This window comes from Podarcis melisellensis (assembly GCF_964234715.1).
Source record: "Podarcis melisellensis genome assembly, chromosome: 1".
NCBI classification, from domain to species: Eukaryota; Metazoa; Chordata; class Lepidosauria; order Squamata; family Lacertidae; genus Podarcis; species Podarcis melisellensis.
Window position 1 is genome coordinate 29,884,613 of NC_138528.1, and position 15,720 is coordinate 29,900,332.

At 43.8% G+C, this 15,720-nt stretch overlaps 1 protein-coding gene across 4 annotated transcripts in view; it reads right to left on the reverse strand.

The window, feature by feature from the left end:
- Window positions 1-15,720, reverse strand: part of ESRRB (estrogen related receptor beta) — a 153,163-nt gene that overhangs the window by 22,455 nt on the left and 114,988 nt on the right. For 3 of the 4 annotated variants that reach the window (XM_081913363.1, XM_081913364.1, XM_081913362.1), the window contains 2 exons: window positions 15,186-15,595; window positions 8,394-8,510 (listed from right to left, as the gene is read on the reverse strand). In XM_081913363.1, the coding sequence (XP_081769489.1) occupies window positions 8,394-8,510; window positions 15,186-15,595 (527 nt within the window). The remainder of the gene's footprint in view (window positions 1-8,393; window positions 8,511-15,185; window positions 15,596-15,720) is intronic. The other variant, XM_081913365.1, reaches the window with a different exon arrangement.

Below are 15,720 nucleotides of genomic sequence, written 5' to 3' on the forward strand. Positions count from 1 at the left end.
CTGCTGAATGAAAAATAACAACTGGGCAACTGACTTTCAGGTTTGGTGGGTGTGAGTCAGTAAACGAGGGGAATTAAGACTAAGAGAGCTGAGTGGGGGGTGTTGGTGTAATCTTACTGTATACAAGTTTTGTACAAGTGACAATAAAGTATTTCAATTTCAATTCAAGAACTATATGGCATGCAGACGTTGAGCAGCTGAAACAGATCCTAGCAGGGAGGTGTGGTCAATGGGGAAGCATCCCCAATGAAATTAAGCCTTTTGATGCAGGTGTTAAATCAGAGGGGTCCAGCCAGCAAGAGAATGTGTTACAGTGACAGACCCTCCAAGTGACCCTATTTTCCAGGGATAGTACCAGATTTACAGAAGCCGTCCCGGTTTCTGATGTGATCCTGGAATGTCCTGCCTTTCCTTAGGTCAGAAAATACGTCTGTATTTTCACTGGAGAAATGTCGGAGGGTATGCAGCGAGCTGTGCTCACAATCTGCTGGATGGAAGGAGGAAATTTCTTAGAGGCTGGAATGAATGACCTCCTTTGCTGGAGGTATTTTAGCAGAGATGGAACAGCCATCTATGAGGGATGCTGTGATTGCACCCTGCACAGTGCAGTGTTGGAACAGATAGCCGCTGAAGTCCCTTAAATCTCTAAAATTATATTGTTAAGCTACGCCAAGTAGGAGTGGAAGTCTATTGGAGGGTGGAATTCTGGGAAGGAGCAGCTGGGATTTGCTAGTTAAAGCAGTTAGCAGGTTTGGGATTAGAGTAGCAGGAAAATGGGGTTCTTAGTGTCATGGATGTTAGAGAAAAGTGGATTAGCTGTGATCACGGAAGTGGTTAATACATTATTTCTCTTAGTTTTGAATTATTTTTGTAAATTCTTGTTGCCTAAGCAGCTTGCCTTGTAATCTCGGGTTCATGATTGGATTGTTGTTGAGTTTTATCTTGTAGAAATATCAAGAGAGAGAAAGGAAATATATTCACTCTCAAATTAAGCTTAATACAGCTAACCTCTTCTCTTAGCCTTTTTAACCCTGTCCTCTTCTGCTAGCTTTTCCTCTTAGTTCGGTGTTTTCTAATCGGTTTCTGCTCACATGGTTAGATTTTAGTTCCTCTCCATTTCCTATGCTTTATTCCTATCTCTGGGAGAGTAAAAAAGATTTTGAAAGGTGAAGAACCTGGTAACTTGTATTGTTAACACTGCTTGCTAACACAATGAGATAAACGTAATGGAAATATTATTTGACTTTCTATGCAATTCAGGGTGGGGGGCAGGTTCACAGGAAAGGAAATCAAACATAACCTCAAGTCAAGTGTTTTGATGTGAAACGTAGCAGAAATATTGTTTAGGAAATTCTGAAATACAAATGAATCGGACTTCAGACAGGTCATTATTTAAGAGTAATGATCCAAGACGTTGTTTAAAATTAGAGATTATTGCTCATGATGAGTTTAAGGTGTACAGATATTAAAGCCAGTTCAAGGAAAATTTAAGGACACCTTAACCCCTTGCATCATCCTGACTTTCTCTCTTCTGTTTTGATACAAGTTCAGAAAGATGATTTGGATAAGACTTTTTAAAGAAAGGCTATACTGTACTCTTGAGAGTCTTTATAAAGCTTTTGCTTATTACCACTATGTCACTACTGTTGTTCTGTACATTTAACAATTTATAGTTATCTATTACAATTATTTATAGCCTGCCTTTCAGGATTTAAGTCATTATTTAAACCATTTATAGACAGCTTTCTATCAACAGTTCTTGAAGCAGTATCCAAGTATACAATAAGCACAATCTCTACTACAATTAAAGAAAAAAAGAAAACCAAAGCACACAGATATTGAGACTTTTAACAATAATTGTATTGTCAATATCAAGACTTTTAACAATAATTGCATCAATATAAAATTATTAAATGTTTATGCATATATGTGTCCACCTAAACAGGAAAGTAGTCAGGTTTTTAAAAAGCCCCTGGATCTACTTTCTCACAAGGCTATCAGCAACTTTAGCCTGGAAAAAAAGGGGGAAATTCCTTGAGAATTATTTTATTTTATTTTTTTGCCATGCATTTCTGTCACAGTGATTCCGCCTTTGCTGCCTCTGTTTCTTGTTTCTCAGAGGTCTTTGCATGCCTGCTCCCCTCCAGCCCTTCCCAAAGAAAGGCTTTTCCCTGGAGGGAAAATGACAACAGGATTCATTCTACTGATCACACAGGCTAAACATAACCCGCCAGTGTTTAGCTGTGTGTGTGCTAAGCTCTGCCCATGCCTGCTAACCCAAACTGCCTGAGCTGCCTAATGCAGAGTAAATGGACAAAACAGCATTTTTCTGCACCAACGCTTTGTAAGGTCACAATCGCAAGAGAATGACCTCAGTGCATGATCAGAAACATGCAATTTGATCTAAGAAAGCCTCATTCAAAGAATTCACATTTGAAATGCGACCTCGCTTACTGTCATTTTCAGTCTCTCGTCTCCCTGCCTGCCCACCAAATAGATAAAATACTAGTCAAGTTTGAAGAGCCAAACAACTCTATTGTGTTCCAACATGCAAGATTCCAACTTTCAGCACTAGTTGAAATATTTCCTACAGGGTGAGTTTCATATTTTAGAATTCTAAGAATATTATTATTATTATTCTGCCCATCAAAATATCTCAGGGCAGTTTGCAAGAAAAAAAGAGAGCTATATATTTATTAAAATAACATTACAAAGTCTTCCCTTGACTTTACCAGTTCAGACTGTAGGAGGAGTTACCTCTCTAGTTATACCTATGCAGCACATCAAAGAGAAAGGTACTCGGCTATGCCTGTTCCTGATGTACTGATTTTTTCCATATTCAAGGAGGGCACTGTTGCTGCTTTTAACATGGGGGGACATTCAAAAATATCAACCTCCACTTGGCAGTCTGAAATGCTGTCTACCAAATGATTTTGCTGGATGTGCAGCTCAGTTTTAAGATTTTCCGTTCCTAGTCTAGACTGATACTATCATCATGTATCAGATATATATGTATATAAAAAGGTAAAGGTACCCCTGACCATTAGGTCCTGTCGCGGACAACTCTAGGGTTTCACGCTCATCTCGCTCTATAGGCCGAGGGAGCCAGCGTTTGTCCGCAGACAGCTTCCAGGTCATGTGGCCAGCATGACTAAGCCGCTTCTGGAGAACCAGAGCAGCACACGGAAACACCATTTATCTTCCTGCCGGAGCAGTACCTATTTATCTACTTGCACTTTGACGTGCTTTTGAACTGCTAGGTTGGCAGGAGCAGGGACTGAGCAACGGGAGCTCACCCCGTCGCGGGGATTTGAACCGCCGACCTTCTGTTCGGCAAGCCCTAGGCTCTGTGGTTTAGACCACAGTGCCACTCACGTCCCTATATATGTATATATACGGTACCAATTAATTTCTAGGCAATGGTATCTTTAAGACATAAAGACTAGCAAGGATGCCATTTATCTGGCCCTTGGAGCCATCACTACATGCAATATTGGATGCTAGGGTGGGGCTATCTGACCTGGCAGATGTGTTACTGATGCTTTCTGGGAGGGAAAGGGCAGGGGCAAGGCAGTGGGGAGGTCAGTCCCATATGTTCCAGCGGAGCCAATAGAGTGTTCCTGCTCACAGTCTCCTTGCCTTTCCCCTCTCCCTCCCAATAAGCAGCAGCGACTCCACCACCAGGCGGTCAAGTAAGTCCCGCCCCACAACTAGTTGACTATTTGTCAACCAATGCAGAACTAGAATTGTACAACTTAAGATGCCAAGGGCAAATGGAAGCAGCAGCTTCATAGTTGCATGTTGAGCTACAGATCCCAACCTTTGACACCAAATGGATGCAACAGTGGCAAATCCTTGTAGGAATAAAGATGGTTAACTATAGGTAAGAAGGCTGGCATGTTAAACACATGTGCGCTGGGCTTATATATCTTTCTTCTTGACATAGAAAGTTTCCCACACTGTGTTTTATCCACATGCTGTAGTGAGTTTCCACTCTGCAGCGTCATGAGGGAAGAAACTGAGATGGCCCGGCGCACATGCATTCCCTGAGTTGCACTGCATTGATTAGGGCTCTCTTAAGCAAAGTGGCCAGGATATCTGAGAAACCTATTGATTGCTCACTCTGCTCCCTTCCTGCCTCTGTTTCTCAATCACTTTCTGCATTGCCATAACAAACCCCCAGTGCTGGGTACATCACAAGGATAGTCTTTCACAGTCTTTAAGGATTCATTTGGAGCCTTCCTCTCCACCTCCCCCTGGCCCCCGTCACCATAACCTGACAAAGACAGTCTCTATTTCTGGCAAAGCTTGCCTTTTGGGTTTGTGCCCAAAAGGTCTTCTTAGGCTGCAGTCTGATCCCTGCTTACTGGGTTGGAAGGCCCACTGAATTCAATAGGACTTAGTTCTGAGCAGACATGGTTAGGATTGCACCCCTAGTGTGTGAGCTCTATCACACAGCTCCTAACCAAAGTCCTACCTAAAGAGGATGAAGAAGGAAGCTTCTTCATCCTTCATGGACTAGACTGCTGCTCACTTCTTCTTCCCCAAAGCCCTTGCAACTCATCTGAGGCTCAGGAGAGCGTACAGCCATTGTCAGATGGGCTTCAGACAGACAGCAAGGGTCTTTCAGCTTGTAACCAGCAACAGTCAACAAACTCTGCCAGTAAGTTTGAGGGAGAAGTAGATGTTTGCTGATGCCAAACAGAAGAGAAGCTAGAGGCAGATGCCTGGAAATATCAAAAAAACTTGTTTAGAGACTTTCTGGAGTAATGTTGAGTCATGATTTCAGTAACTACTGGATTCGTTAGACACGCGAGCTCTAAATAAATCTAACTGCGCTATGATAGCAAAAATGACCTTACAGTAACTTCAAAAAAAGACAACTCCCAATTATAATATTTAGCTCTGGGCACTTCGGAGATGACATTGTGCTCAGCTGGACTCTATTTTTAGTCTGTGTGAAAATGCCCCAAAGAACAAAACACCAAACGGGGAATCTCGTTATCCCTTTGTTAAGAAGATCTGTGTTTTCACTGGGATTTTCACCAGAACTTTATAGTAAGTGACTGGTAATGGGCCACAAGAGAAAATCAAGATTTTAAAAACTAGAAATAAGAAGAAAGCTATCTTCTATAACTGCCAGAATTGTTGTTACAGTCTGATGTGATCCTGACGTCTCTGGAGATGGCAAAAGCACATTGTATCTCTTTCAAAACAGCAAACAGCGGAGAATTATTTAATGTGGTATTTGGAAGTGTTGGTGATAGGGGACAATATGACGAATGGGATCCCGGAAGGAGAAAAATATTACTTTGAATATCAAGGCTCTCTTCTGATCAGTATGAGGTACTTCTCAAGGGAAGCACTTGGAACTTGTAAGGTTGACCTGGATATAATATCTAGAAAAATGTGCACTTGGGAACAACCCTGCCTTGACTGGGAGATTGAATGGATGATCTAAGAGAGCCAGAGGTAGGAAGAGCCAATGAACCCTTCATAAACTAAAATCCCCAGCCAATTCTGCATCTCTGTGCTGAAAGTCAAACAATTTTGAATTTGTTCTTCCTAGAAAATTGCTGACTCCTTGGAGACTAAATACCACAAAACAATTTTTTCTTGCCTTCATTGGGCTTTTTAAAGCCATTGTATTGACTGGATTCCTTTTCTTCTGCAAATAATATTACTGCAGACAATAATAGTAATAACAATGCTACAATGATTGTTGCTAGTAGTTGCAGACTTTATAGCAGTAACAATAGTTCATGGCTACCTGCATACAGATGTATATTATCATAGGATGGAAGTATAAATGATCATGACAAACAGCAGCAATCTGAGGCCTGGCAACAGGCATGTCCGGAATCACTACTATGAATGGTTGCACATATAATATGATTACATGTTCAGTTAAAGCAGTGTGCCTTTGGAGCAGTGTAATCTAAACTTCAGTGCTGCAAAGCCCATATGAGATAAAGAACTGGACCCTAAGTGGATGCCTGGAATGAATGTGGTTTGAAGCGGCAGTGGCGTAGCGTGGGTTGTCAGCACCCGGGGCAAGGCAAGTAATTTGTGCCCCCTAACCCGTGGATTTGCGCCCCCTAACCCTAACCCCCAGATGTTGCGCCCGGTGCAGCCAGCCCCCCCTGCACCCCCCACGCTACGCCACTGTGAAACGGTAAAGGAAAAGAGCAAATCAGAGTAAGTAAAATGGAAGAATCCAAGGGACCGAGAGAGAGTTCATCTTTCCCAGCTTCCGAGGGACAACACATCGCTAGGTCACTCCACCACCTTCAAAGCAGGCTAATTTTTCTCTTTGAATCCATCACCATCCTAATCTAAAAGCAAGGTCACGAAGGGTCACAGGCCTGAGCTCACCAATGTCAGGAGAGCTCCAGTCGAGGGAGAGTGAGCGAGAGGCAGAAATTTAACCTCAGATAAGATCTGTCAATCAAAGGGCAAAACAGGGTTTAAATCTACATTACTAACAGCACTAGCTTTTTATCCCTCATGCAACACCTCAGAGGAAAGCACTATGGCTTCCAATTCATCTCTGGCTTCCACAGATGGCAGCCTGCCTGCTTTGGCTGAAATGTGCTGGGCTGGAGCACTCTCCAGTGCTGATATCCTTTCTGTGTGGGTTAGGCTGTGAGGCAGCTGTGCTTTTCCAAGTACATCGATGCAGAGAGTTACAAGTGCTACATTTCCTCCCTGCTCCCCCCCCCCCCATCCTTCCATTCTGGAGGGAGCCCAGGGAAATGAAGCTTTGAAGCCAATCCATAAGAATGTGTTTAATTGCCATTGAATTCCCAGTGGCGCACCTTGAATGGATGGATGGAGGGGGTGAGGAGAGGAGCACAAAGGGATGAGCCAAGCACTGTTCAGACAACACTGAGCAGATCAATAGGTGGGGTGAGATGGTGGGCTGAGCACTGCAGGGCAAAGGAGACCACCTGCACAGGGACAAAGGCCTCTCTCCAGCCAGGGATGTTTATCTCCTCTCAGAACAAATGGCCTATGATCAAGCTTCCTTCCCAGTCGTGCCTAGGGATGGGGTGTATATGTGTGTGAATTTAATTCAGTTTGCATCAGAAGGCCAGCTAGCATAACACACACTTTCTGAAACAATACAAGAACCGAAACACAACCACCTTTCAAAATTCACACTTCACCAGGTTTTCTAACGCAGTTCTCCAGTCAAGTAATGTGTACCAAAAGGCATGTAGCGGAGTTTGTGTGTGCATAAAAATGCATGTCTTGGAGCGGGTGGAGATATACAAAAATGCATTCTATGAGGGGAAAATGCTTTGCGAAAATGTTTACAGTAGGTGAGATTTGCATTATAAGGCAAAGACGTTTTCACAAGGACTAAAAAAAAAAAATCCCACCAACTGATATGGGACTGAAATGGACAGGTTTACTCAACCCTTCTCATTCTAACCACACATTCTTCTGCAAACACCCTAATGTTCAGTGCACAGTTCTGTTTTTACATGTATGGAATCTTATAGCTTGTAGCATGCCACTTCTGTAAATGTTTCTTATAAAATAAATGTGTACAAATAAATGGGGAATGAAAGGAATGATTCTTCAGCCATTTTTAAGTGCCTATAAAGAAAGAGAAAGGGAATGCCACTGCTCAGATGACGCCCCCCCCTTTTTTTTAAAAAGGAAAAGGCATTTTTCACGCGTGGAAAATAAGCCAAGTGCAACCCCTCTGAGGAGGGTTTCCAATGGAACAAAATATCAATGCAAACAGCACAATAGACTAAAAAAGACAGCAGCATATTGCGTTGGGAGCCATGGCACCATCTGCACATATCCATCAGTGTCAGAGTCCTACATTCTCGCCCAAATGCCATCTTCTAAGTCCTTTCTCTGGGTACCTCCACATTCTGAGATTCGGCAGGCCACAGAGAAATATTGTATTTTTTTCAGGTGTAGTCCCCAAACTGTGGAATGTGCTCCTCAGATTGGACTGGGGAATCTTAAGTTTTTCCAGTGCTGGGCAAAGCACCTCAAAACACATTTCCATTTTTTGTGGAAGCTGACCTAGGAGGTCTGAAATTGAAGGTTGGGAGAACAACTCTTTGAAACAAACGAGCGAAACATGCATAACTGCAGTTAAGCACACATGCATTCTTCACACCTGACTGTGGTGTGTTAGGTTTCGATTTGCCTGCTTTTAACATTTTCAGTCAGGTCAGGAACAGAATTTCACTTTAACACAACCGGCATGTCATTGTGTTCTTCCCCTTGGTCACTCAGAATTCGAACCAACTCCAGCTGCTTCCTCCTTCACATCAAAAGCATAATCTGGCCTCAGTCAGAGAGAGAGGTGAGGGTTTTTTAGGTGTTGGCAAATCGACAGAAGTCATGCGCCTGGCTCGCCTTACCTTCTTTCAGCATCCCCACTTTGAGACATTTCATGAAGCGACACGCCTGGCAGGATTTGCGCCTCCGTTTTGTGATTTCACACTCATTGGTCGCCGGGCAGCTGTATTCAATGTTCCCTGCAAAGACAAAGAGGGGCTCACTAAGGACTAGCACCAAATACAGTGGTACCTCAGGTTACATACACTTCAGGTTACATACGCTTCAGGTTACAGACTCCGCTAACCCAGAAATAGTGCTTCAGGTTAAGAACTTTGCTTCAGGATGAGAACAGAAATCATGCTCCGGCGGCGCGGCGGCAGCAGGAGGCCCCATTAGCTAAAGTGGTGCTTCAGGTTAAGAACAGTTTCAGGTTAAGAACGGACCTCTGGAACGAATTAAGTACTTAACCTGAGGTACCACTGTAGAAGAGAATATGACTGCAGGCTTTTATGCCCTCAGAAGTATTCTTCAAACAGCAAAAAAGGAATCACTGCTTTGACCAGTGCCATTATTACACGAGCCCTTCTACAAATTGGGCAGATGTATCAGTTTTGATTTCTCACTTGTTTCTCAGTTTTCCAGTCCTAAATTTAATTCTCTACATTGCCACATCAGTTTGCAGGTTTTTCTTATGAAAAGGAGAAGTCCCCATGAAGATTCTTCAGCATTTTAGTATGAATGTCCTCTGATTATTTCTAAAATGCATATGTTTGTATGCACTTTCGTCTAATATGCACATTTCTGCAAAGCAATTTCATGCATTCTCGCATGCCATTTTCACTAACTTGCATTTTTATACATGCATTTTATCCCAGTACGTGTGTGTTTGTACACATTACTTGGCCGGAGAACTGCATTGTAAAATTCAAAGAAGTGCAGATTTGAAGGATGGCTGTTTTTCGGTTCTCGTATTTTTTTAGGAAATGCAAATTAGGTAGTACATGAAAACTGAATCAAATTTCTTTCCCACCCCTAGTTCCTGCAAATAAGGCTTACAATCTACATTTAAAAAATGAAGGGAGGTGGTCAGAAATTTATAAATTCATGAATAGTGAGGGTGAGGTGGCAGAGGAAGAACAGTGAAGATAAAGTTTCTAGAAAAGATTTCTTGCAAATACGGTTCTGACATTACCCTTTCACATATATGCAGAAACACACACACACATATGGCATGTCTTTTCAAAGTACTTTGAGAAGAGAAACCTAATGAGTGGATATGGTCTTGAACCCAAGTTTCTTTATGCATAGAGGAGGAGGAAGAAGAAGAAGAGTTTGGATTTGATATCCCGCCTTTCACTCCCTTTAAGGAGTCTCAAAGCGGCTAACATTCTCCTTTCCCTTCCTCCCCAACAACAAACACTCTGTGAGGTGAGTGGGGCTGAGAGACTTCAAAGAAGTGTGACTGGCCCAAGGTCACCCAGCAGCTGCATGTGGAGGAGTGGAGACGCGAACCCGGTTCCCCAGATTACGAGTCTACCGCTCTTAACCACTACACCACACTGGGAGGGAGGAAATGTACTGAGATGACCTTAAACAAGTCACCATCCTGCAGTCTTAGTACATCATTTCTTAACTTTGGATCTTTCTTACATGGTGCATACTGGATGAAACTGGGTTGAGATATGACTTGGACCATAGGGCTGCTATTAAAAGCAACTGCACCCTGCCATTCAGTTTTTGTCAAAAATGTGGTGCAACATCACATAGTTCCCCATCCCTTGCGCCACATGATTGGCTGATGCTGGAGAATGCAGGAAAACATATGTCATGATGATATAATGGCAGACATTTCCTTAATGACATGCACAGAGAGGAGGAAAAACTTCAACATGGGTTGCCATTTTGGGCAGCGGCCCCATTACAGGCATAGCTTCTGGTTCTGAAATGAGCTAAGGACTGAAAATCACATTGAAATTGCTACTTGTTTTTTTAAAAGAATAATTATCACGCTGCCCAAACAGCAGGATGAACTAGTTAACTCCTGGGGCTTATTAAGGAACACTGTAACCCCCAACGATGCTGACTCTGAGCCTGCCTGCCTTACAAAAGGCTTTCACCTTCAGAGTATTATCTTTTAAGACCCACATCCTGATAGTCAACACCAACGTGAGGCAGTTTCATTTCTCTGGTGCCCTTCTGCATGCTCACACAGCCCTGCCACCACATGGTTAGATTCAGGAGCTCGGAGTGCAGTACCAGCTGCTTCCATTCAGTCTATACCGTGGCATTGCACAGCGCCTGAATTTCAATAGCCGAGGAAGTATCAAATATCTCTAAAAGCTGGAAATTGAAATTCAAGCTTGATCTCTAGTTAACAAATGAACTGCAGTAGCAAGGCAGGTACCGCCAGCCAGCCACAGAATCCCTGCTTTTCTGCAGTGCCTCCCCTCACCCAAACACACACACACGAATCAAAGAATTATAGAATCATAGAAGTGCAGAGTTGGAAGGGACTTGGAAAGCACAGTAGGTTTGTCTGTTTTGCATTCCTTTATTTAAATAACCCATTTCTCCCTTTCAAATGCAAGGGTACAATTCCTCCAGAGCAAACCCACTGTTTTATCCATCTTCAGGTAACAAAGAATTAAAAAAATAAATAAATCTGGTGTCAAGAATCAGCCAGCAATGTTGCTTTGCGATCTGCACATCCTTTTGTGTACCAAGTCACAAACAAAAAAACTGTTCCAGTGCATTCATGTTGTCCCTGACTAAAAGGCCTGAACTATGAAAATATTGCCAATAAACCTTAATGCCATCAGATCACCTTGTATTGTGTCTGATAGTAAAAGCAATGTGTTTCAATGAATGGGAGCAGGTAGGCTTAAGCAGCAAAACCCCTCTTTCTCTCTTCTTTAGAGAAAAACACAGGTAAAAGAAGGTAGCAGTCAACCTCATTCAATATAAGCAACTCTCTTCAAAATTTAGCAAAGTTCTCTGCTCTGTTGTTGTTGTTGTTGTTTTATTCCTCCCCACCCCCACCCCCCACAACTTTCCCAATTTCTTTTATGGGTCCTGAGGCTGCCTGCCAACAGGACAGAACCACTCACGCTGCCTTGCAATTTCTGTAAGTGCCCTGTGATAAAGTGATGAGATTAACTCATTGGGATTCCAACAGCCTTCCCACCGGCTGGCAGTCACGCTGCCACTTCAGTCACTGTGGACTTGGGGCAATCTGGCAGCTGAAAGAACTCCAGGGTGTCTTCAGAAGCCAGAGGAGGAACCTGCGCACGCCAATGAGCAGCAGCAAAAGATGCACACATGCATGCATGCTCACACATGTGTGCGAGAGAATGCTTTGAGCATGTCACTCATCCTATTGGACCATGCATAATTGAGGGGAATAACTTCAAAGAGTGGGCTAGCTAGGAGATCCAGGGCTTGAACTGGGACATAATCTTGAAAGCAACCCAGGACTTTGTGTGCTTAGATCTCAGAGACCTCTTTGGCCCAGAACAGAACAGAGATATGCAACATCAGTAGCCTTGGGGGTTGACAGACAGCATGCGGCCCCTGGATTGGCCAGGGTTGCTATAAATATTGAGAGCTCAACCTTTTATCCTTTCTCTGTGAACAAGAGCAGAGCCTGCATCCTGCTATTTTCTAGCTCCCATTCCCAGAATTCAGGAGTAGGGGATCGGGGATAGTATCAGCATCCTCAGACAGATGCCAGGACACCTGCATCTCAGCAGGACCTACTGCTGATGCCCACTCTGTCCCATCCGCACCATCCGTATAGGAGCTGCCTGCCATTTAAAACTACCCCTAATTTGCATTGCTCTGTGGTATTGTTTATTATTATTCTGCATTGCCTTTGTTCTGACTGTAAGCCATATTGTAGCAGTCAGAAAGATGGAGTGTAAATTAGGAGTGTGCATCAGTTCAAGGTGGGTCGCAAATAACAAGGCGAGTTGGAATCCATACAGGCACACACTCAAGTTGGATCAGCAGGCCCCCTAATGTCTTGTGCCACTCTGTAATTTCTGTACCTCCTGTATTTCTATGTTTCTTTAAGGCATTGGGCTTTGCAAGAAGTGAGGCTGTACAAAAGGCCTGCCAAGCACCCAGGAGCTCTGGATTTTGTTGTAGTTGTTAAAGCACAGAAGCAGACCATTTTTAAAACAAGATGAAAGCTTCATCTAAGGTTGTTGTGTGTGTGGGTTTTTTTTTAAAAAAATAAAACCCTACATTGCGCTGTTTTAACGAAACAAAACAAAAAAAGAGCTCTTTGGAACTCTCCAGACAACATTTTGGACAGCCTCACATTGTAAGTCCTACTGGAAGAAACAAGGAAAGGGAAAGGGAAAGGGAAAGGGAAAGGGAAAGGGAAAGGGAAAGGGAAAGGGAAAGGGAAAGGCAAGGCAAGGCAAGGCAAGGCAAGGCGGGTGTGAAGCTACAGTACTGAGGTTTTTTTTAGCGTACTACAAACAAGACACACCACTCATTCGCCTCTTAATTATCATATGACTTGGAAGAACATGAGACAAGTCTCCAGTCCGATGCCCCCCTGCCTCCTGGGAAACATAAAGAAAAGTGAATCCCTTTACTTCCTCCTCAGAAAGCCACTACACCTTTTCATCCACAATTTGGCAAACTTAACCTACTCTGGAGGGTCTCCCAGGCTTGTAAATTCCATCCATTTTGGCCAAAAGGGGAAAAAAAACGTATACAGTAGTCCATTTTGGATTTCCCATTCTGCTGAATGGAGAACAGAGAGCCTCATTTTACACAGAATGGATTGGATCCCAAATTACAGAATCAACGTGAAAAGAGCAAAGAACAACCCAGAAACAGATGGATTTTGTTTTAATGCACAAACGCAGATGCAAGCTGAAGCTTGGGGCCTATTTTAACTCCTAAATGTGAGAAAATAAATTAAATTAAATGAAAGGCGGTCCATTCCCCATAATTCTGTAGAGACAGGCTACACTGGGGGTTTTGTGATTAACTAAAATAGAAGTACTCTGTCCCACAACCACTCAGCACAGAGCACTGTGCTGCAGTCACTTTCAGAGCGGTCCACCGGAAAGCCCTTCTCTGGAAGAGGAGGAGGCTCAAACTTATTCTCCTTGTGGAGAACATATACATCAGGTCTAACTTTGGAATAGCTACCCCTGCACCCCAACCCACCCCAACAGAAACCCACAAGGAGCATTTTGTTCCATTTTACATCCTCTAATTCAAAAGTCCTCTTTCTGTCAGGACTGAACAGCACTTGGCTGCTGCTGCAGAAGCACACGGCTATTTTTGATGTACGTTCAACAACTGTTACAGTCAAGTGACTGCCAGCTATTGTTAGGAGGCATTTCCTGGTTCTGTAGCATCGGCTGATGAATAATATTACCATAACTCTGTATTAATGCATCTTCTGTCATTCGCCCCCCGACACACACATTTTGAAGTGGTAATAGGTGCTAAGGGATATACAGACTGAATATAAATGAGAACCTTGAGGGTGTCCAATGATCCTATCTCACAGGATTGCTAACATGTTAACAGCTGAAAGCCATGGAAATCGACAGTGGCCCTTCTTTGTAAAGTTGCCGAGCATGACTTCACTGTCACAAGCAAAAATAAGGGTCAACCCATAATAACAATCAAACATGACAAGCATGGGGATGCACTTACTTTAAATGAACAAGGCCCTGGAAGTCTCAGGGTTGAAAGAGACGGGACACAGGAGATCTGTGTTCGAATCTTCCCCAACCCCCCTTAAAGCAGCCATTGGAGGCTCCAGTTTTGATCAGAGCAGTGGCAGGAGGGCAGGGCAGCTCTGATATATTTTTATTGTATAGCAGTATACAAACATCTTTATAACTAAATAAATTCAGTGCTTGTCACGGAATCATAGAATTGTAGAGTTGGAAGACTCTAGGATCATCTAGAATGGTCTAGTCCAGCCTTTCTCAACCTGTGAGTCCCCAGATGTTGTTGAACTACAACTCCCATCACCCCTAGCTAGCAAGGCCAGAGCTCAGGGATGATGGGAGTTGTAGTCCAACAACATCTGGGGACCCACAGGTTGAGAACCGCTGATCTAGTGCAACCCCCTGCAATGCTGCAATTTCAAATATAGCATCCATGGCAGATGGCCATCCAACCTCTGCTTAAAAACCTCCAATGAAAGAGAGTCCACCACCTTTCCAAGGGAATCCTTTCCACTCTCAAACAGCTCTTACGATCAGAAAGTTCTTCCTGGTGTTTAGTCAGAATCTCCTTTCCTGTCACTTGAAGCCATTGGTCTGGGTCCTACCCTCAACAGCAGGAGAAAACAAGCTTGCTCCATCTCACATGTGACAGCCCTTGAGATATATGCAGGTGGCTATCATTTCTCCTCTCTGTCTCCTCTTATCTGGGCTAAACACACCCAGCTCCCTCAACCGTTCCTCACAGGGTTTGATTTCCAGACTCATTTCAGCTTATCCATATCCTTCTTAAACTGTGGTGCCCAGAACTGGATACAGTACACCAGGTGTGGTCTGACCAAGGCAGAATAAAGTGGGACTATTACTTCCCTTAATCGGGACACTATACTTCTGCTGATGCAGCCTAGAAGATCCTTTTCACATGTACACGGCTTGCTACTGACCCAAATGGTAAGGATTGCAAAGCGTTGTTTTTTTCACTTGGGTACCCTGCAGTCTGACTCCACATTCACCAAGAGTCTCAACTGTCAGCTCTAACCCTTTTCTAAAAACGTAACACGCCCCAGATCTTATTTCTGTTATTGGGAAACATACGACAGCAGCTTCTACTTGCAAACCAAAGAACCCATTTTGACACATTGCTTGCATCCCTTCTCCCAGGCCCCATACCTTGAATTGTCCTCTTGAAGAAGGCTTTGCATGCTTCACAGGAAGCCACTCCATAATGGTACCCGGATGCAATGTCCCCGCACACTAGGCACAGCCTCTTGGGGATGGCGTTCAGCATATACTCGCACTTGGTGGGCGAGTCTTCCATGATGGCGCTGGCGCAGTCGTCGTACCGTTTGCGGCAGGGCCCTCCGCCAATCCCCGCACTGCTGAACATGGGTGGTGAATCCAGGCCATTGGGGTGGCCACCTATAGTGATGCCATAGCCACCGCTGGCGTCGGATGAACCACTTGGGCTGTGGTGGCTGATGGCGTCGATGCCGGAAGATGGGCTGGATGGCTCAGTCTTGATGAAGGATCCACAACTGGAGGTGAGGTGCCGCTCATCTGTGGACATTCTGCCTAACAGCCTGTGGGTAGGAAGCACAGGAACCTATTAGATGATGGACACACACACACACACACACACACACACACACACACAGAACTGGAACAGAATCTGCTTCAACATTTGATTGTTAAAAAGTACTTTTCC